Source organism: Neoarius graeffei, chromosome 12 (genome assembly GCF_027579695.1).
Source record: "Neoarius graeffei isolate fNeoGra1 chromosome 12, fNeoGra1.pri, whole genome shotgun sequence".
NCBI classification, from domain to species: domain Eukaryota; kingdom Metazoa; phylum Chordata; class Actinopteri; order Siluriformes; family Ariidae; genus Neoarius; species Neoarius graeffei.
Window position 1 is genome coordinate 7480718 of NC_083580.1, and position 21050 is coordinate 7501767.

Here is a 21050-nt window from a genome sequence, read left to right on the forward strand (position 1 = left end):
ATACTGTAGATTTTTACCTAAGAATAAGGCCAAAAAAAAAAAAAGTGTGTTTCCGGTAACCCGACTGATCGAGAATTTCCGCGTCGAAATTGCCGACCGTAAAGTTTTTATTACAAATTTTCCTCGATATTTTAGTGTAAGCGGCGTTAGTTTGTCATAATTTTTTGTTTCAACGCATTCAAGTTGTGAAAGAAACGATAAAAAGTAAAATGTTTCGCCACTTCTATCAGCCCTCCTGCATAAACATGGAAGCGCACTTGTATACTGAAGGAGGAAGGGAAAACTGAGCCGAGGCGCCATTTTGAATCCTCATTCAAGGCTGTAATGCAAATTGCTTCCTCTTCAGTATACAAGTGCACTTCCATGGCAGGGAAAAACACTACATTTTGCCGCCTATGTAGTCCCCTATTTATACAAATAGGAGTCATTCAGGATTCAGCCATGTTTTTGCTCGGTGTTTTTGCTCGACCCAAGTTCTACAGTAGGCTAGGCTAGGCCGTCTGCTTTTAATGGAAGTAGCCTAGCCTAGGACGTTATTTTCACGTTATTTCTTGATAAGGTGTTTTCACGTTATTACATGAAAATATCATGAAATAACGTGATAATTTCGTATCATGAAATTACGTGATGTTATGTTATTACATGATAAATATATTGTAAAAACGTGATAACTTTGTTAACAATATCTTTTCACGTAATTACTTGATTCTAAGCCAATTTTTTTTGAGCGTGGCAGCAATACGCTTCCGTAGATCATAACTCGAACTCTCGCGATTTTTTTTTTTTTTTTATTCGTTTAAAGATTTAAAACACTTATGATGTGTGGTATAAAGGATTCTGTGCCAAAATACTATTTTGTAAGATACTTGTGTTAATTTTTTCGACCAAAATAAAAAAAAAAATTAAGAAAAAAAACCTTTTTCCTACCTACCGACCTTATTTTAGTATTTCATGTTACCTGAAACACTTTTTTTTTTTTTTTTTTGGCCTAATCTGCTGCAGTAATCATAAAGACTGTCCTGTGCTCATTTCACAACTCTAATTTACCCCTTTTCCACCAAATCAGTTCCAGGGCTGGTTCGGGGCTGGTGCTGGTTCACAACTCGTTCAACTTGCGAGCCAGCTGAGAACTAGTTTGCTTTTCCATAGCTCGCGGTGCTAAGGGAAGCCACATCAGTTACGTCGCTGTATACGTCAGTTACGTCGCTGTATACGTCAGTTACGTCGCTACGTTTGCATAAACCTTGGCGCGAATATTGAAGCAAAAACAACACGGAAGAAGCAGCAACAACAATAATAATAATAATAATAATAATAAATGACTTCGCGTTTGTACAGCTGCTGCTTCTCGTCGCTTAAAAATGGCGGTCTTTCGTGGTCTTATTGTTGTTGGTCTTAACAACTCCACCCCCCCCGACGTAAGCGGTTCTTTCCTCTGGCCCAGCAGAGAGTTGGTGCTAGCCTGGAACCGGTTTTTCTGGCCCCAGAGCCAGTTCTTTGTCAGTGGAAACAGAAAACCCGGTTCCAAACTAAGCACTGGCCCCGAACCAGCCCTGGAACTGCTTTGGTGGAAAAGGGGCAATACATACAACACTAATCATCTCCGTGTGGGAACTAAGGAACTTTAAGCAAACTGTCACAGGACAGACAAGTCCGAAATTGTCTGTCCGTCCAAATTTCAGCCTGTCCAAATGATGGGCCAAAGGCCCGGAACAAAGCGGCCGGGGGCTTTAGGAAACTGAAGGGCTTTAGATGCCTGGAGATGGCTTCTCAGCTATTTCCAGGCACGTTTTTGTGATCTTCAAAGGCCAAATTACACAACAGGTTGAATATAATTTACGAGAAAATGTTAGAAGATTCAAGAAAAACATGCTTAAAGTTCTACCCAAGAAAACAGAAGCACACACAGATCAGTTCCATGTCTAGAAAAAAGTATGTGAAGCAAGGATGGTCCAATTGGTTACAACGTACTGGTCCTCATATATCAGTACTAGAACAACTCATGAGACATTGTCAATTTTTATACTATGTTTATAATAAGTCTATAGGAAATTTAGTAATTAACAACACAACTCTTCGTACATAATAGAGTTAACATTTTGAGGACGAGATTCCAAGTAACTTTGGAACAAAATTACTTTTAAAATGATTAAAAACTAGACGTGGTCATTATCATTCGGCGTTCAGACTCAAATCTGCTGGACCAGAACTTAGAAAATAAAAACTCTCTATATTAAAATATAAATCTACAGCCTCCAAAGCATGTGACTGTCATTCTTATTATGAATGGGGAAAAAATGCACATAACAACCATTGATTGGCACTTTGGGACTTAATACTGTACTGCAAAGGTTCATGTAAACTGAACTCTTAAACAACTGACCAGCTCAATCGGATACGGTCAACCCTAAAGAACTAGTTCAGCTGCGTCGTGCAATAAAAAAAATGTGAATACTGAGTGAGTTATTATTGCCTTATTTAGTGTGCAAATCGGGGGAATGGGAGGTGGCCGTAAATTTTGGTGGGGCTAGGACCTTCAGTGGCGGAGTTATGAATTTTTTTAAATCCCCGCACGCGCGGCTAGAGCTAAGGCTCGTGCTAAAGTTTTCAGTGAACCGTGCTCGCTCCTGATGTCAGATCAGGCCGTGCCTGGGCTGGTTTGAAAGGGCTCGGGAGAGGGACGTGCCTGTAAATTTTAGCAGGGCTAGGACCATCGGTGGCAGAGTTATGAATTTTTAAAGTCGTGCCCGTGGGGGCCCCTGTTTCACAGGCTGTGCTGCAACATAATGTATTTGCCCAGTGCAACATTTGGAAGAAAATTAGAAGTAGATTAGACTGTAGGTGCTAAAGAAAGCAACTGGACTTGCTTGAAATTCTTGAAGACGTTTCACCTCTCATCCGAAAGGCTTCTTCAGTTCTGTCTGACTAGTGAGGAGTTCCAGGTATTTATCTTCTAGTGGCCCAAAAGCAAACCTAATGAGAGTCATTGAGGTCACATGGGTTGTTCACCCTCTGTCATCCTGTAGGTGTTAAGGTCACTAGAGGCAGGGTGTGAATGGTGTTAGCAGCCTAGAGAGTCGTTAGGGTGATCTGTGGGTCGTTGGCTCTCTGCCGGCATGCGAGTCTTTGAAATCAGCTGAGTCTTGGTGTGGATGTGTGTTCAGTTTTTTGGGAAGTGTGCCAAGGACTGCATTGCATGTGGCTGATAAGTGGTGTCTCAGGCTACATCCACACGACAACGGCAACGAGAGTTTTTTTTTTTTTTTTTTTTTTTTAATATCACGTCCACATGGGCAACGGATCAGTAAAATCTCAGGTTCATATGCAACGCTTGCTGAAAACGATGCAATACACATGCCACACCTCTACGTGCGCTGTAAGACGGTCCCATCGGAGATACCAGAACAATAGTAGTAGACGCATGTGCAGAAACCCCTTCTTCTGTAGCATCAGCCACATAAGGTTTTGATTATTAATCAGTAGCCTAAAACGAAAGATGCGGAAAGAGGAATGAATGGGGGTAGATGGAAGCCGGTACGCCAACATTCTGATATCCTCCAGAATTCTTTAATGGTCCAGAATAAATTGAATGCCACACGTTGATGGATTACTTTTGTTCTTCTACGCCCTTTTTGAGGAATGTATTGTCGGACTTAAACCAACATCTGAAGAGGTGAGATCGCTCCTTTTTTTTCCCTATTTTTGCTGGCGGGATTGTTTTTTGTTTTTGGAAAGCAGTGAAAATATTTTGTAAGCGTGTTTTCATGAACCAAGTTATAGGATTTGTTGACAACTCGCATCGAGTTCGTTACAGTTCTACCCAGCGTGAAGCACTGACAGTCATGTGGTTGTGACGTCATCGTAAACAAATCCGTTCTACTCATCCAGACGACTTCGCAACGGCGCCGTTGCCAGATTTTTCCACTCTGGAACCCGTTCTCAAAAGATTTCGTTTTGGGGCACCCAAAACATCGGTGCCGTGTGGATGCCAGGCCGAAACGATAAACAATTTTATCAGATTCACCTGAATCCGTTGCCGTGTGGACATGGCTTCAGATCACCTCATCTGTTCAGTGATGGGCATTCCAGGTTGATGTCTTCTTTTGCTCCTCTTTCAAACCACTGGTCTTCTCTGGCTAGAATGTGTACACTGCAGTCCTGAAACGAGTGTCCTTTGCTATAGAGATCTTGCAGTCACGTGACCGGAAAGTACACAACCCCCATCTTGTCGGTAAAAAACACCGCTGAATACTGCTGCACTCGTGTACAGAATGGATCAATTTCAACCGACGGACTACACGGCTCATTTTTCTAATGAACAGATAACTAGGTATATGTCTAAAATAAACGATCTACAGATTTGTGACCCTTATGGCTTTCCGGACGGAGTTTTCACGACCGGATTTTGAACTGCCAGCGGAATACCCGGACGTGTATCATTACCTCATTAACTTTCCCTCGCTGTTCAGTGGTGAAGCACTGCGTGCTTATAAATCTCCGGACAGTTATCTTTACAGAAATTCAGGATTTGTCAGCGACTCAGATGTGGCATCTTGTAAACAAGAAAATAATCCTCATTGGATGGGTAAGTCACTTAAGTATTGAGTATAGCACTGACCAGCCGATTATAGAATAGAATAAGGTAATTCCAAATCGTCCGTCTTGTTTACATGGATCTGGCGTTGGAGAGGTAGAGGCTTGGCAGTGGAGGTTTGAGTGGCTGTTTTCTGAGCTTAGTCAACAGGCCGGCTCTGCCTGCAGCCTCGCTTTTGCTTCGGCTCCCGGCGCCGCCTCCTTCCCTTTGCTTCCAATAACAATCCACGGAGACCCCACAATCCTCCCCGCTGAACAATCCTATCTCGTCCGGAATGTTGTGCATGCGATGGAAATCGCTACAAACCCGTCATTTTCTGCTGGAAACCAATGTCCAGTAAGTCCATACGGTTGTAGTGGATATTGAAGTCCAGTACAGACGAAAAACGCGCAAAAATACACACAAAAAACATAAAAAACGTGCACAGGTAGGGAGAGCTTGTAGCCGCAGCCGTTGTAGTAGAATTGTATATAGTAGGGTTTTCCAGAAGAAAAGGTAGAAGTAAAAGCAGAAGTAGAACCAGAAGTAGAAGTAGAAGGCGGAATATGGCGTTTGACCGACACGATGGTGTCTGTCACAATCTGGATCGGCTGTGACGTCACATGCAAGTGCTCCATTGAGATGAAGATGGACTGCAGGGTCCTGGCCTGAGGAACTGGCTCTCGTGTGTTGAGCCATGCACCTGTGAAGCGGTTGTTTCATTTCCCCAATGTACAGATCCGTACATTCCTCACCGCATTGAATTGCGTACCCTACGTTGTCCTGTTTGTTTGGGTATCCTGTCTGTAGGGTGGACCAATTTCTGACTCAGTGTTGCTGGGTCTGAAGTGTACAGATTTGTAGAAGATCCTCCTGAGTTTCTCAGATAGTCCAGAAATGTAGGGAATGACTATGTTCTTGCATTTTTTGCTTTTTTTTTTTCTTCCCTGTCCGTTATGTTTCTTTTCTGGTCTTGACGAAAGCCCGGCTGGGATCCCCGCACTTCTGAAATGCTTCCTCGATGTGTGGGTTTTTTTTTTTTTTGGCTCCTTCTCTTTTCCCTCTACCGTTGTTGGAATGTTCTGAGCCCTGTGATGTAAGGTCCTAATGACCCCCCAGTTTGTGTTCCAGTGGATGGTGAGAGTCAAACATTAGGTACTGAGAGGTGAAACGTCTTCAAGAATTTCAGGCAAGTCCAGCTGCCGTCTTTAGCACCTACGGTTTACGATGACCTGGATGACTGAGAACCTTCACAAACGAGTAGATTAGATCCATATCTTTGCAATTTTTCATGGGCCATCTGGTTTGATGCTTTTGAAATACAGACAGACAAATGCGAAATTTGCCGGTACAGTAAATGTCCGCCGGTCCGACCTTATTTCCCACACTGTCTTCTCGTCCTTTTGACACACTTGGTACTGTTTTTCTTTCCAACTGTATTTGTGATGACAAATATTAGCATTCAACAAGCTAGTTCTCATTACCTACTCAGATTTCAGGTGCAAACGTGTTGAAAGGCCTGGTAACAATCAAGTTCCTTATATGTTGTTTGTAAGCTGTGTGATTTAGGAGGATGGAATTGTTACAGTCTATAGACTTTTTTTTTTTTATTTACTTGATAGCTCTTGAGAGTGCAGACAGTGACATTGGGTTCTGCGGCTGGTTCCTGGTGTTGTTCTCGATCCTCCTGGTCATCCTCACTCTGCCCATCTCCATATGGATGTGCATTAAGGTAAGTGGCAGCGCCAAATGCGCTTGAATGCTAATGACAGAAACAGCTTGGTTAGAATGTTAATGCTGTTAACGTAAACATGACGGGTTGCAGCTAGTCGTGGATCAGAGTGATGTCACTGGGTCAAGTGATTTACTGTTGGCAACTTGAAAAGTCAGAAATGGTACAAATGATTGAACAGGGTTACACCATGTTCAGTGGAGAACTGGGAGAAATCCTTGAATGGAATGAGAACTGACCTCAGCCGTGCTGGTTCTCATTAAGGCTGCTCTTTCTTTCCCTTAAGCACTGTTGTAGTCTGTGTCATGGATAATAGTCTCCCATCCAAGGGATGCAGAGCATCTGGTGGTGTTTGTGCACTTTTCTGGCAGCAAGCTTCAGAATTTTGAAGGTTGTGTTCTTATTGCATGCTCTTGAGCTTGTCACTGGAACGCAAATGTTCACAAGTCATTAAAGAGTTTTGCTTTGTGATTGATGATATCCAGCGAAGGAGATTTTATTTAAGTTATTCTCCGAAGTTGAGGTGAATAATAATTGAGACTAGGGATGTTATAGCCTGGGAAATCCCATGCTGCTTTGCACAATCGTTCCGATCTGAAAAGACAGCATGGAAACTATGGTCTAAAGGCTCGCCTGAGTTAGGGAGCCAATCAGAGAGTGGGGAGGGGTGGAAAGACGGTGACGCGTACTACTCGACAAACGGAAGCTTGTAGTTTATTTGGGACTGTTTACGGATCACATTTAACATGGCAGCGAGCGATACGAACCAAACTTTCGATCAAGCTTTAGACACTGTTCTGAATAGTTTAGAGCGAAAGTTTGTTTTAAAAAAAGAACAGTTTTGTTTTGCCTTCTCTTTCCTTCGTCTTCTTCGTCGCTCTAACTACGTCACCGAGTACAACTGCCATGATTGGCCATGGGCTACGTATACGCCAAATGATAGACATTCGCAACGTCCAATAAACGGCCGTTGACAATCGTAAACCACACCTCCCCTACGAGAAATTCAGTAGGCGGATTCCAGACCATATTTCACTTGTGATATGGTCTGGTGTTAACCAGACTAGGGATGTTAACCGATGACCGTTTGACCAGTGGTTGACCGAATCAACGTCAACCGGTTAATTTTTTTTGGTTGTCGGTTAAAAAAAAAAAAAAAAACAATCGTTTTGAAGCTGCCGATTTTGGAGCGGAGAACCTGGAATTCTGTGTTTGTAAATGCTTGGGCCATGCCATGCGGTGTAAGGACGACAGCTGACAAATCAGAAACACCCATTCAGTCATGTCCCGCCCAGCTGCCACTCGGCGAAAGAAAAGTGTAGACAGGCTTTTTAGCTTACAAATTACTATTCTGTTTTTTTTGTTTTTTTTTTATTATTATTATTATTAGAAGGCACATCGAGTTTAGTCCTGCCTTGGCCAGTGCATTCTGAAAGTATGTTTCGGTCTGTAGCAAACAATGCATGTTATTGCAGATCATATCTCTCCACACAAACTAAAGGCGCAGATGCCGACTTTTTTTTTTTTTTTTGAATCGCGCAGATCCGTTTTTTTGGGGGGGGGGGGCGTTGGAGTGTCTGATTGTAATTTCAAGGTGGATTCTGTATTAAAATTACTAAATAGGCGGGTGCCGTTGCAGTCCATGAGGCGTGGGGGGTGTGGGAGGAGGGCAGTGGATTGGGGGGCTGCGCGCGTTTGCGCGGAAGCTGCGCACATTAAATTTTGCGCGGCTTTGGCGCGGGCGTGCGCGGCTTTCTGATTTGCTGTTTTCTTCTCGTGCTTGTACTTCCTGTGTTTCATGGACTGTGGCGGCATTTGCTTATATGAAGAATTTGCTTTGATGAAGTTGTGGTCAGACGCTCCAACGCCCCCCCCCCCCCCCCCCCCCCCCCCCCCCCCTTGGGAAAGGAAGGTCGGATCTGCGCGATTCAGTCGTGGAGAGGGCGGCATCCGCCAAAAGGCGCGCCGTTTGCATCCCTGTAAATAATTCCAATTCTAGAATTTTAAACTCCTAGGTTAACCGACTTTAACCAGCTAATGAGGCTCGGTGGTCGGCCAAGATTTTTTTTGTTTTCGCCATCCCTAATTGAGACACAGTCGAGGTTGTTATTCACTGAGCCTGAGGCAGATAATTGTTTTAGTATAAATACACAGGTGATTTTATTTAAAAAAAATCGTATTCAAAAAAAAAAAAAAAAGACAAGCAGCATGCAAATGTAATAACGGCACGGCGCGGGATTGTGTCACACTTATCTACACTGAGTCACATAAAATACTTTGTTTTGAAATCGATAAAATAAATCACAATTCCACCTTACCTTTTGAACAGCTTTGGACCAAACTTCAGATCGTCTTTAGTGCTTTTTAGGAACAGCATTTTCTGTCATCATTTGTAATTCTTCCTCACTTATGGTGACACAGTGATCGGCCGCCATTTTGCCGAGTCGCTCGAGGTGATTATCGAGAAATAGCCTGAATTTCTCGACCAATCAGCGTGCGCGATTTTCTGTAATCGTCTCCATGTTTATACTTAAAAACCTAATCTTTTTGTTTATCCTTCTTTCTGTTTATAGATAGTGAAGGAGTACGAACGGGCTATAATCTTTCGCCTGGGCCGTATTTTGCGAGGAGGAGCCAAAGGACCAGGTAAGACTGTTAGTCCGATGCCATGCTTGTCCTTCATAATTAAAGTATATAATATATAAAGTATATAATTATATACTACATAGGGGTGTGCAAAAATATCGATACGGCGATATATCGCGATACTTTGTCTTCTGATTCAATATCGATACTCAAAATTTGAATATCGATATTTTTTCAAATAATAAATCATGTTTCAGACGGGTTGTAAATCCAGTACGACTTCCGCACCTCCGCTCCGCGAGGTGTCGCTGTGCCGCTCCCTCACTGCAAGGCACTCTTCGTCTTCTCTTTTTTCCCCGGCGGTTGCAGTGAGGAAAAAAAACAAGCAAGCATGGCTATTAACGTAAACCTAGAGACGCCGCCGAACTTTAAGGCAGATGTTTGGAGGCATTTTGGATTCCAAAGGAAAGGAGAAAAAAAACAGTGAGCCGGTGTTCTGTAAAGTTATCCTACCTCTTGGATTTGTCCTACCAAGCCTACTGCGCATGCGCGAAATCCAGGAGGGTAGGAAAATTCACCAGTAGTTTTGTCCTACCGATCAGCTGGGCTGATAGAAAATCGGTGAGTATTTCACGCATTTGCCGATTTTTATGTTTTGTGCGTATTGGTCGAGTCTTTGGCCGAGTCAAATAATTTGTAATGCCTTGTTTTGAATAATAAACCGGTCTGTATGAGAACTTGCTAATTCATGTGTTCTGCGCATGCGCAGTAGGCTTCGCGCATGCGCAGTAGACTAAGATGCACACTGCACTTTTCAATGTGTTTCAGACAGTGTGTTGTTCCTGCAAAATAAGCACAAGTTAAATGTTCTCAGGTATATGTTCTCAAGTTTACAAAGAACAAATTGATATTAGTGTTAGCACTGAAATGTATGTGCAGTCTGCAGTGCAAGTTTTAAGTTTTCATAAAACAATTTGATTCTGCTTGTTAAGCAGCACTGATGTGTCCATGCTTACAGAAAAGTTGATAATACTAGCACAGAAATGGGAATTTTCTGTATGTTGTAGTGAAGCAACTCTTGGTTTTGCCAGCAGTGGAATAGAGACAAATATATGTCTGGCAAGAGTGTGTAGTTATGTATGTGAAATGTAATTTTACAGTGGTCAATAAATTCTGATTTTCTTCAGTGACACAGATGTCGTGATGTGGTTGAAATTTCTTGCAATATATCGATTATCGCAGAATCGCTGTACCGTGATATTATCGTTATCGTGGGCAAAATATCGCCATAGTATCGTATCGTGGGGTATCTGGTGATACCCAGCCCTAATACTACATAATAGTTGAAAATCCTGAATGCTTAGTGTGTGACATTTAGAGATTTAAGGGGTTGAGATTAAAGTGTACTTATCTCGACATTTTGAAGGATTTTAGATTTTCGGAGGGAATCAAATCCGAAACTCGGGCACCTTAAACTGATCATTTTGACCTTTGTCGTACAAATGAACATCTAAAAATGTTCAGGTGCATATTTCTGTATACTTGAGCAATAGAATACTGAATTACCAACAGCTAGAAAATTAAAATAAAACATGCAGTGAAATGAAAATAATCAACGATGGTTCATTACTAATTGTTTATTAAGTGCGTGTGAGGTCTTTACGGGAAAATATCAGACTGAGGTCTTGACAAAAAGACCTCGGTCTGATATTTTCCCGTAAAGACCAAGCAAGCGAGTTTAATAAGGAGTTTGTTGTATGGCTTTTTTCATTTCTAAGATTAAAATAGACGGTCCTTATAATGAGGCGTGATGCTGCTTTCAGTCACGTCGTATTTGTAACATAGCGGAGTCACGCATGCAGAATAAACTGTGAGCGGTTTCAAAACTGAATTTCGGTTAGCGGTTTCTGAATGCTCTTCATTGCTCTTTTTTTAATAACTCGATGACTCTTGTTTGTAGCCATTTTTGATTTCCAGTTAATCATTTTTTTTTTTTTTGTTTTTGTGACATTGAAAGCCGCCACCTTGGAAAGTAAGTCTGTAATCGCCCATGGGCATTACGGGAAAATACTGCCTGCTTAAGGAACCAATCAGAGCACACGATTTTACCGGAAGTAGCTCGTGCCATATAATAATACCTTTATAATTTTTTTTTTCTAATAACTGTATATCCTGAAGTCTTTATTCATCTTGTACTACAGCTATTTGTCCATGCTACGATTTCTTTTTATTTATTAAAGAATGATGTCATACTTTTTATCCATTTATCGTTCCATTTAAGACCATTGTAGCAGCTGTAGACAAACGTTCCTTTACCGTGTTCTCGGCTTTCCTTCTCTTGAAGTTAATAAGGCACAAAATGACGTTTGACACATTACACAGAAACCGTGAAGTCCTCCATCCTGAAGCGTGACACTGGAGACTCTGTCTGTGTAAAAAAAAAAAAAAAGGAAAAAAAACCCTAAATATGTACATTTTTAATCCGTTTATGTGGCACGCCTAGCATACAAGCCCCTTTGTAAGTTGGTGCTATAGAAACAGTAACTTATTAACATGGGAGCTTTAACTTTCTTTACCCTTGGATGCAGTGGTTAAATTGGCTTTTGTAAGGAGGGGGAGCCCTTCACTCACAGTGGTCAATACAGGGATGAGAATTTTCCGCCGATCGGTGGATTTCCGACTTTTTCAGACCAAAATGATCGTTTTTGAGATAGATGTAAATCCGTTGAGAAATTTTCAGGGGTGGGAGGTTTATGGTTAACAATCTGTGGTCACCGTATAACGCAGACATCCGGGAGACTCCTGCATATTGATAGTGGCTCCTTGATGCCCGCAAATTGGATAATATCTCCCGGAATCTAGAGCAAGCGAGCAAGAGCGTGCACACGAAACATTAATGTCTGCATCGCGCATCTTAGAATGTGCGCATACGACGGAGTGCGCGAGGGAGCGCAAGAGGCGTGTGTGCCTGTTCATGTAGCGCATGCTAGACAAAGAGCATCCTGATTGGCTTATTTTGCTGAGTAAACCAATCAGCTTTCAGTGTGGGTGGGCTTTTATCTCTTTTCTCGAGGACCGAAGTTTTCAGTTCAGTCAGTGCGGCCTACAGGATCGTCATGGCAGAGAGAGAGAGAGAGAGAGAGCGCCCCCCCCCCAAAATGAAAGTACAAAACCCACTTCACCTCAGATTACACAAAAGAATCTCCCTGTCTAATAAGGGTCAAAAATAATGACAGTTTCGCACGATGTACTGTTTGCAGCAGTGATTTCAGCATTGCCCATGGTGGCTTAAATGATTGTAAAAGACATGTTGAGGTGAGGAGTGTCATTTCATGTGCATTTATATTTAGGTCGACAACAGGCGGTCATGAAAAGACCAAACTTATTGAAGATTTCCGTAAAGTAACTATGTATGACTATACATCATGTATATCACATGTATATCAAATACACGTCATATATAAGTGTGTATCTTTTATAAATGGGGTTAGCTTATCTAATGTAGCATGTTGGGGAGAATCATAGTATCAGATCTATATTTCTGATAAAATTTTAGGTATGATACCGTTAGGGCTGGGCGATAAAATGATAACGATACGTATCGCGATAGACACATACTTGATATCAATAGAAAATGCGTTCGATAGAACGTTTTGATAGAATGTTTTTTTTTTTTTTTTTCAAGAAACAAGCGTTAGCCAGAGCTCTCTCTGGTTTAGGTCCGCTTTCAATCAACTGTTGTTGCGAAGCAAGCTTGGTTGCATGAGCAAAGGCACTCGTCCTCTGGTGCCTAGCAACGCATAGGGAATGACACGCTGATAGCCAATCATGTAACAGTATGGCGTTTGGTTGCGCCATCTCGTTGTCTCGTGGTCGTGTTTATTTTTTTTCCAGAAACAGCGTGGCCAAGAAAAGAAAGATGAGTGCCGGAACGAGCGAGGAAATTGTGGATAAAGTCAGTAAGGTCAGATGTTACAGATGTAAAGTCTTAAGTCTACCTCAGTTTTACTTTAATTTCTTCTATGTTTACAAAACACTATTTTTATTTGATTAAACCTTCAATGAAAATATACTTGAATAGTTTAAGAATAGTCCAAGTCTACCTCAGTTTCACTCAATTTCTTTTATGTTTATAAAGCACTGCATATTTTTATTTATGTTTTTAAATGTTATTCACCAGAGGGTGAACTTTTTTTGCACTAAACTTGCAGTAAAAAATTAAAAATATGACAGTCCTTCTCACATAGCAGGTTTTGCTATGTTTACATTTAACACTTTGCTCATGTTTTTATAACACTTGAGTTTTTTAAGCACTTTATTATTGATAATTGCTCAGTTTTTGTTGTGATCGTAACATTGAACATGCGTGTTGACATTCCTTGCTTATTGGCTGTCAGAGGAAGTGTAAGTTTAAAATAAATGTTTGAATTTAGTATTGTTCCCTCCTGGTCCTTATTTTAAATAGGTCATAAAATGTTTCAATAATTATCGATATCGACCAATATGAAACACTTATATCGTGATACAGATTTCAGCCATATCACCCAGCCCTAGATACCGTGTATAACTCTCTTACTTATTGCTCATTTCATTGGGGGGGTTGGGGGATTGCTGAGATGTGCCGCACGGGAGCGTCTGCCCAAATTTTTTAGGCCGAGATGAACTTTAGTTTTTGATTTTAAAAAAATTTCCAATATGTAATGCCAATTGTACATGCCTGTTCTTTAATTCAAAATCACCATCTTGATCTTCAAATTGAGCATATGGTATATGTATTAGGGCCTCTGCATGCTCTTGCGACAAGGCTTTCGCAGATAGCTTTTCGCAGACAGTTGTAATTTATCGTTGAGCGGGGAGTAATAGGCGTGCGCGATGTTATTCACCGCCACAACACAAGGGGGCGCGAAATCGCTAGGAGTAGTTGGTGGGTGTGGTTAGTGGAGTGTTTATCCTCCGGTTACTTATAATGACTAGAACTGGAGTCGTATAGATGTACGTACTTCCTCGATCAACCGCTCTTCGTGCTGCTCCATCTTCGCTCGTGTTTTTAAAAATGGCGGTCGTGAAAACAAAACAAACCGGGAAAGTAGGGAAGCGGGAGTGCGTGTACAGCGGATGTAGAGTGGACCAATCCGAGCCCTCTTGTCTGCGACGCTGTCTGCGAGGCTTCTGCGGTGGTCACAATTTTTGGGAGGTGCGCGCAGAGCGTCTGCGAAGGTGGGGGGGCTACGCAGACGCTGTCTGCGACGCCATCTGCGAGGACTGGGTTGTCAGCATAAATTGGCCTTTACACTACACAACATCCTGTCCAGATAAAACCTAGTTAGTACACACAACAGTTGAAAGGGAAGTGATGTTGAATGTTGCCTGCTTAATATGCAAGACCTCCTGCTACCATGATAACATCAGAAGAAAGCTTAAGAGGATTATATGATCAAACTTTTTTCTGGTTTGCACTTCATTTTAAAGGATTAGAGTATTCAAAGACATGAATAGCAAAAATGCAGAAATATAATATTGTAGAGCTCGTTTATATTAAAAGGTGCATTGATTTTTTTGAAATCATCAAATGTGAATTGATTAAAAACAAGTCTCTTGTACCATATTAATCATTTTCACCTGGTAGTCCACCAAGAAGGGGAATTTATTTCCAAATAAACTGCAACTTTTTGCTGATAAAATTAATGGTTTTGGGGTAAAAAAAAAATTTAAAAATAGCCAAAAATCATTAGCTCCCGCCCCCTGGGCCCCCACCGGGACTCTGCCCCCGGGCCCCGCTGGGTGCCTGCAGCCCCCAAACCCCCGTCTTTTTTCAGACTTTTTAAATATTTTTCATTCTCATCCCTGTCAATATCTCTCAAAACATTTTTATTTATCGCACCATCAGTTTAATACATATTTTATCAACTTATGGCGTACTTATTTATATCTCACGTCAATTGGTAACTTATTAAGCCTATGTTTCACCATCAGTCTACACTGTAATTTGTAAAACTTATTCACAATATACACCACCAATTCACATATTAGCAATAGCTATTTACATATCAGTCTACACTATTTGCATGACTTGTTTACATCTCACACCATCAATTCACATATTAACAATAGCTCTTTACATCTCACACCATAAATCTACATCAGTCAAATAATTTGCTAAACTAACTTACATGTCACAACATCAAACCACATGTCAGCAATAGCCAGTCGTTACAATTTAATTTACAACTTTCCAAATACGATTTAGGTCAAGTTTCTCCTGCCTTTCCTGTCTCTGTCTACATGCTCCCGGGGAGACTCCCAGAGCGTCCGGGAGACCAGGGATGTCTGAATCGTTTAATTTTGTTATTTAGTTTAGTTTTAGTACCCCACAGCAAACATTGGATTGGGAGTCGAGTGCGCTAGCCAATAGAAAAGTCCAGGCTGCCAGTTCTCACTATCACGAGGGAGGTTTGCTAACGTTCCATGCAGAAAGATAGGTTAGCAGTAGGGCTGTGCGATATATCAAATATACTTGATATATCTCCGAAAATTCTGTGAGAGATACATAAAATTATTATATCGTAACTATCGAGTGTTTTATGGTCATCTTCCGACTTGCGTTTGTTTCCTGTTTGTTTAAAACATTTTCCGGTGGTTTTCTCCCTGTCCCTCAGGCAGTAACGTGAGAGGCTGCCTAAGGGTAAAGAAAACAATAACGTCACGCACTCGCCAACCAATCCCGGGCGACATCTCGGTGCTGAAAGGAACTTGCAGGAAGATTTCCTAGTTTCGGTTGTGTTGCCAGATTGGGCGGTTTTAAGTGCGTTTTGGCGGGTTTTGAACATATTTTGGGCTGGAAAATGTCAGCAGTATCTGGCAACACTGCCGGCGGGAAGATTTTCTAGTTTCGGTTTACAGCGCTGACTCAGTTCGTGCAATCGCTGGTGTTGCATAGGCTACCGTGTAAGCTGTCAATTTCAGCGACAAATTAAAAATGGAAGCGGACGAATTGGTTCCTAAAAGAACTAGTAAGGGGTCAGTCATCTGGCATTTTTTTTGGATATCGCGAGGAGGACGTGGAACAGCAAATGCCAGTTTGTAAAGTGTGCAAAAAAAACCTGTCATCATGAAAGGCAGCAGCATGACAAATATATTCCATTACCTGAAAACTCACCCGGTACAGTATGAAGAGTCTCTTAGGTGGTGTTTACATTAGACCGTATCAGCGGATCATCAGATTAACGTTTTTAAAACGATTCGCGTACACACAGCAACGCCAATACACGATTCGCGTGCACACAGCAATGCCAATACACGGATACGCTAATCACCTGACTAATTAGACGGCACGTCACATGATCCCAGTGCATATTGGGCATGCGCAAGTCACTCACCACTTGCAAGTGGAAAGATGGCAAGCGAACACCTTCTCCAGCAGATAAACACACCTGGCTGTGATGTTCATGTTCTCACTGAGTTTAAGCGCCTGAAGGAGGTTGAAATGTGTAAATAAACGTCAGTGCGGCTCAGCGCTTCCTCCTGCGCTCCAAATCACTCCGCCCTGAACAGCGAGTGCCCTCTGGAGGGTGCGCACTCCGGCCCTGTGCAGCTCACAGAGCGCGCGAGTGAAGCACACGAGCAGTGATTCGGGACTGAGCCGCTGTGTGTGTGATCCCAACGCCAGCGAATCAGGAAGGTGGATGTCACAGTGACGTTGTCCAATGATGACGTCAGCTAGAGCTCAGCACTGCGTTTCCTCGTATCCTCAATGTTTACACAGCACCGGATCACATACGAACTTGGTTGAATACTTGGGCCCTGGCGGATTCCCGTTTCCCGGCGTTTCAATGTGAACGGACAGTGCATCCGCGACGAAAACGAGACAGATACGGTCTAATGTAAACACCACCTTAAACTCCGAACTACTTGCCCACGAGCTAAAACCCCCACACAAGCTAAACAAATGACCATAGCGGCCTCGTTCTCCAAAGCCACCCCATATGAGAAAATGAGTCAGAGATGGAGAGCTATAACGGATGCAGTCACTAACTTCATTGCCAAAGACATGATCTCAATTAGTATAAGTGGAAAAACCAGGCTTCCAAAAATTACTAAACACACTCGATCCCAAATACGAGTTGCCTGGTCGCAGACATTTTACAGAGAAGGCAATACCGGAATTATACACATCTGAGAGGCAGAGCCAGAAAACATTCAGTTCAAAAGTGTGCAAAGAGAAAAATGTTTTGCAGATCTCTCTTCTCTCTCTCAATCTCTCTCTCTCCCTCTCTATTGTGAATGTTCCAGTGGTTCTCAGTAGTCAGGTTAATAGCTTGGAGATCTATTTTTAAAAATAATTTAATGAATGAGCACTTTTCTTATTTAGGCTAAATGTCTTTCTCAGTGTTGAGCTTGCACTTTATTGGTTTGAGCTCTGAGCAGCTCTGTATTGTGTTGCCCCTTTGTTGCAGTTTTCAAGATTGTTTGTTTTTGCAGTTTGTGCCACATCTTTGTTGAATAAAAAGTCTTATTTCAGTTCAATTGTGATTAATTACTAACATGAAAATGTAAAATGTGTTGTTGAAAACCACCTGTTAAGTTAACCAAGAATGTTATTTAATCTGCAGGGATTGTAGTGAAAACAGTAAAGAGTAAAAGTTAGATTTCATGGGGCCCTTTAGAGGGGATTTAAATATGGGTCAGTTCATGAAATGATGTTACTTTTCATTGGTCTAGGTTTACATAATCATTTCATCTTTAATTTCCATGATTTAAAGAAATATTTAGCAGATTATCCATAAATATTGTTTGAAGAAATAAAATAAAAAAATGAAGTTTTCTTTTGAAATAAAGAAATGTGAAACATTTTCTTCCCCTGTGACTGGACACGGATGACACGTTTTTTGTGACATGGAATATTTGCTGACTTTGAGGTTAAATAAACCTTCATTACTTTCTGAGAATTTCAATAAAATTAGTTTCATGGTACTTGCAATTTAGTTTTACACTCACATCATAAAGTTAAGAAGGTTCTATAAACTATTTAGCTTCGAATTCATCCACTAAAAATAGGTTGTGAACGTAACATTGTGATGTCCTACTGTGTTACGTTAGAAACCAGGCTTATAAAAAATGATAAAACGAGTTGAAATCATGATTGATGTTTTTAATATAAAGAAGAATATACTATAAAACGATGTAGGTAGAAAGAAATTTAAACAAACGGCAATAAAAGAAATTATCGATGTTTTTTCTCACATCCTAACTTGGCGTCCACTCACTTCCTGGTTCGTTCACAACCTGCGAGACCTATTTACTCAATCTAGGTCAGCTGAACTGACGCGAGATAACTTCTCGCGGGGTCTCGCACACCACAACACGTGCTCTAGAGAAGTGCAGATATAAGTGTGACTAAGTAAAGTAATGAATTCAATAATCTCATTTACCCCATATAGGATGAAACTGTTTCCTGTTAATGACTGCTGTTATTGTTCAAATCTTAAAGAGATTTTATGAAGTTTGTGAAATACTGGTATTTCATATTTTCAGTGTTTATGATGTTGAACTAATATTTCTAATGAATTCTTATTCAGTGTTAATGTTTAAAGTAAGCAAATAAAAGCAAAAAATTGATTTTATCAATATTTTTCCTTTATTTTTAAAAGCTTGTTCGTGTCCTTGTTACATTAGCAACCGGGTAAATATTTATGGATTTTATCATACATTGTAGAGCAGGAGTTATCTTAACAACTATGTTATATTTTCTTATATGGTCAATGCTTCATGGAAATAAAAGTTGTTTTCAGTTGTAAATTGTTTTAAGTGACTCCCACTATGTCACATTTTGGTAACCCCATTTCATGGACTGACCCATATATCGAGATGTATATCGTGAAATGGAGAAAATGTATCGGGATATTCATTTTTTCCCATATCGCACAGCCCTAGTTAGCAGGCATCCATTAAATTAACGAGCTCAACTTTCTGATATTTACCTAAAAGTTAAAAACACAGAAAACAGCTATAACTTAGTAAATGAAGATAAAATATGACAGAACTACAGACAAAAAGATCTGAACTTTAACAAATGGAGGCGTGAATTTTTCGACTAACATTCTCAGTGTTAGCTAACGTTACTTATGTCATCTGCTGCACTAGTATATTTTGCCTGAGAAAGTTTCTCAACTAAAGAAAATAAACAAAAGAACCTTGACTTACCTCTGTCTACTTTGCGAAGGCATCGTGTTTAGCAGATAGTTACAACTTCGTACGACATAAATCCTCATAAAATATAAAGTATGACAGACTGATAGAAAACAGTGGCGCCAATTTCTCGAGCTGAAGTCCATTAACGTTAACATTAAGCGTATGATGATGCTGTGTGACGTCATGCATTCTTGCAGCGCATGCGCATTCAATGATAATTCCAATTAAAATGTTTTTTGGGGTGGCATGGTGGTGTAGTGGTTAGCGCTGTCGCCTCACAGCAAGAAGGTCCGGGTTTGAGCCCCGTGGCCGGCGAGGGCCTTTCTGTGCGGAGTTTGCATGTTCTCCCCGTGTCCGCGTGGGTTTCCTCCGGGTGCTCCGGTTTCCCCCACAGTCCAAAGACATGCAGGTTAGGTTAACTGGTGACTCTAAATTGAGCGTAGGTGTGAATGTGAGTGTGAATGGTTGTCTGTGTCTATGTGTCAGCCCTGTGATGACCTGGCGACTTGTCCAGGGTGTACCCCGCCTTTCGCCCGTAGTCAGCTGGGATAGGCTCCAGCTTGCCTGCGACCCTGTAGAACAGGATAAAGCGGCTAGAGATAATGAGATGAGATGTTTTTTGTTTTTTTTAAATTGATGGGTGTAATTCACTTTTTAGCTTATTTTTTTGCTGTCTAAATCATTATTGACGAACTCTCATATTGATGGTGTTTTTAGAATAGATGAAAATAAATGTATTATATTATTATAAACACTGAAGCAGAGGGAGCTCAGCTCCTGCTGGCTGTACTGCCGAGGCGAGGAGGCGGAGCTGAGCTCCGGAGGGCTCCGGCCCAATTTAATCTCTGCTTGGATGCATCAGAGTTGTTGTTATACAAAATATAGAAAATTAATCAACATTTAATTAATTAATCATTAATTAATTAATTATTTAATTAATAATGTATTTATGAACCTGTTTGGTTAGAATGTAATCTCATTCCATTTAAAAAAAGAAGTTCCTGCATGAACATGTCTTTAAGTCTGTTTTAAAAGTCATGGTGTATGAACAGGAAGTGCGGACGTACATTCAAATTAGCAGCATTTTTCAAACAGCGATTTGTTTGCTCTGGGTTCATCGTGAGCATTTGTGAATGCTTACCAAAGATTTGAGCAGGGAGTTCACGCTGAATAAACATGGACACTGGACTAAGGGAGACGTGCAAAGATGAGAGTTTTGATATCAAATGGTTAACTCGTCGAACTGTCAGTTACACCGAGTGTTTTAAATTTTGAAACGATTCCCTGATGCTCTTCTTCTCACACATCCGTGTCATGACGCATCTTCATCATGTGACCCGTTTTTGCACATTATTCCTGGACATACTGTACAGCTTGGATTTCAAAACAGCCCACTCCTCCTTAAATATGTCTATTTTTCAAATCTATAGACCCCTTTGCATGTTTGTAAACAAACCGACCGTTGCCAGGATGCACGCGCAGCCTGGACCCAGAAACAATGGCGCTGCCCATAGACCGGCATTATGAGCTGTCAGATTATGCAAAACAATTGTCGTTACAAGATCGAGAATGCTACATAAATAAGTTAACTCTAACAAGTGGACATCGCCTACCGGATCCGTATTTAATTAAAGAGTGGACGGACGATGTTAGTAAGTTCCCTGGTATACAATGGCCAGATATATACTCGTACCTTATTGACTTCAGTGTACACCCACGAAAAACTTCGTGCCTACAAGTCTTTAGACGCATATGATTATGTGCAGGCATTGTACAACTTGATTAACTTAATAGGACATTCATATTCATTTTGTTTTAATCAAATTATGCCAGTGATGTGATGGCAATGTGGCTTTAGCTACAACAGCAAATACCAACACTAAACAGCAATTTGCAGGAGGTAATGGGATGAAAGGAATGATAGTGTAAAGAGTGCAGCTAAGAGAAATCAGAGCTGCGTAAAAAGCGAGA

The 21050-nt window shown here is 41.1% G+C and overlaps 1 protein-coding gene across 3 annotated transcripts in view; it reads left to right on the forward strand.

Moving 5' to 3' along the window:
- The window catches only part of stom (stomatin), a 65127-nt gene that overhangs the window by 19652 nt on the left and 24425 nt on the right, over positions 1 to 21050 (forward strand). For all 3 annotated transcript variants that reach the window (XM_060935446.1, XM_060935445.1, XM_060935447.1), the window contains 2 exons: positions 6196 to 6305; positions 8879 to 8951. In XM_060935446.1, the coding sequence (XP_060791429.1) occupies positions 6196 to 6305; positions 8879 to 8951 (183 nt within the window). The remainder of the gene's footprint in view (positions 1 to 6195; positions 6306 to 8878; positions 8952 to 21050) is intronic.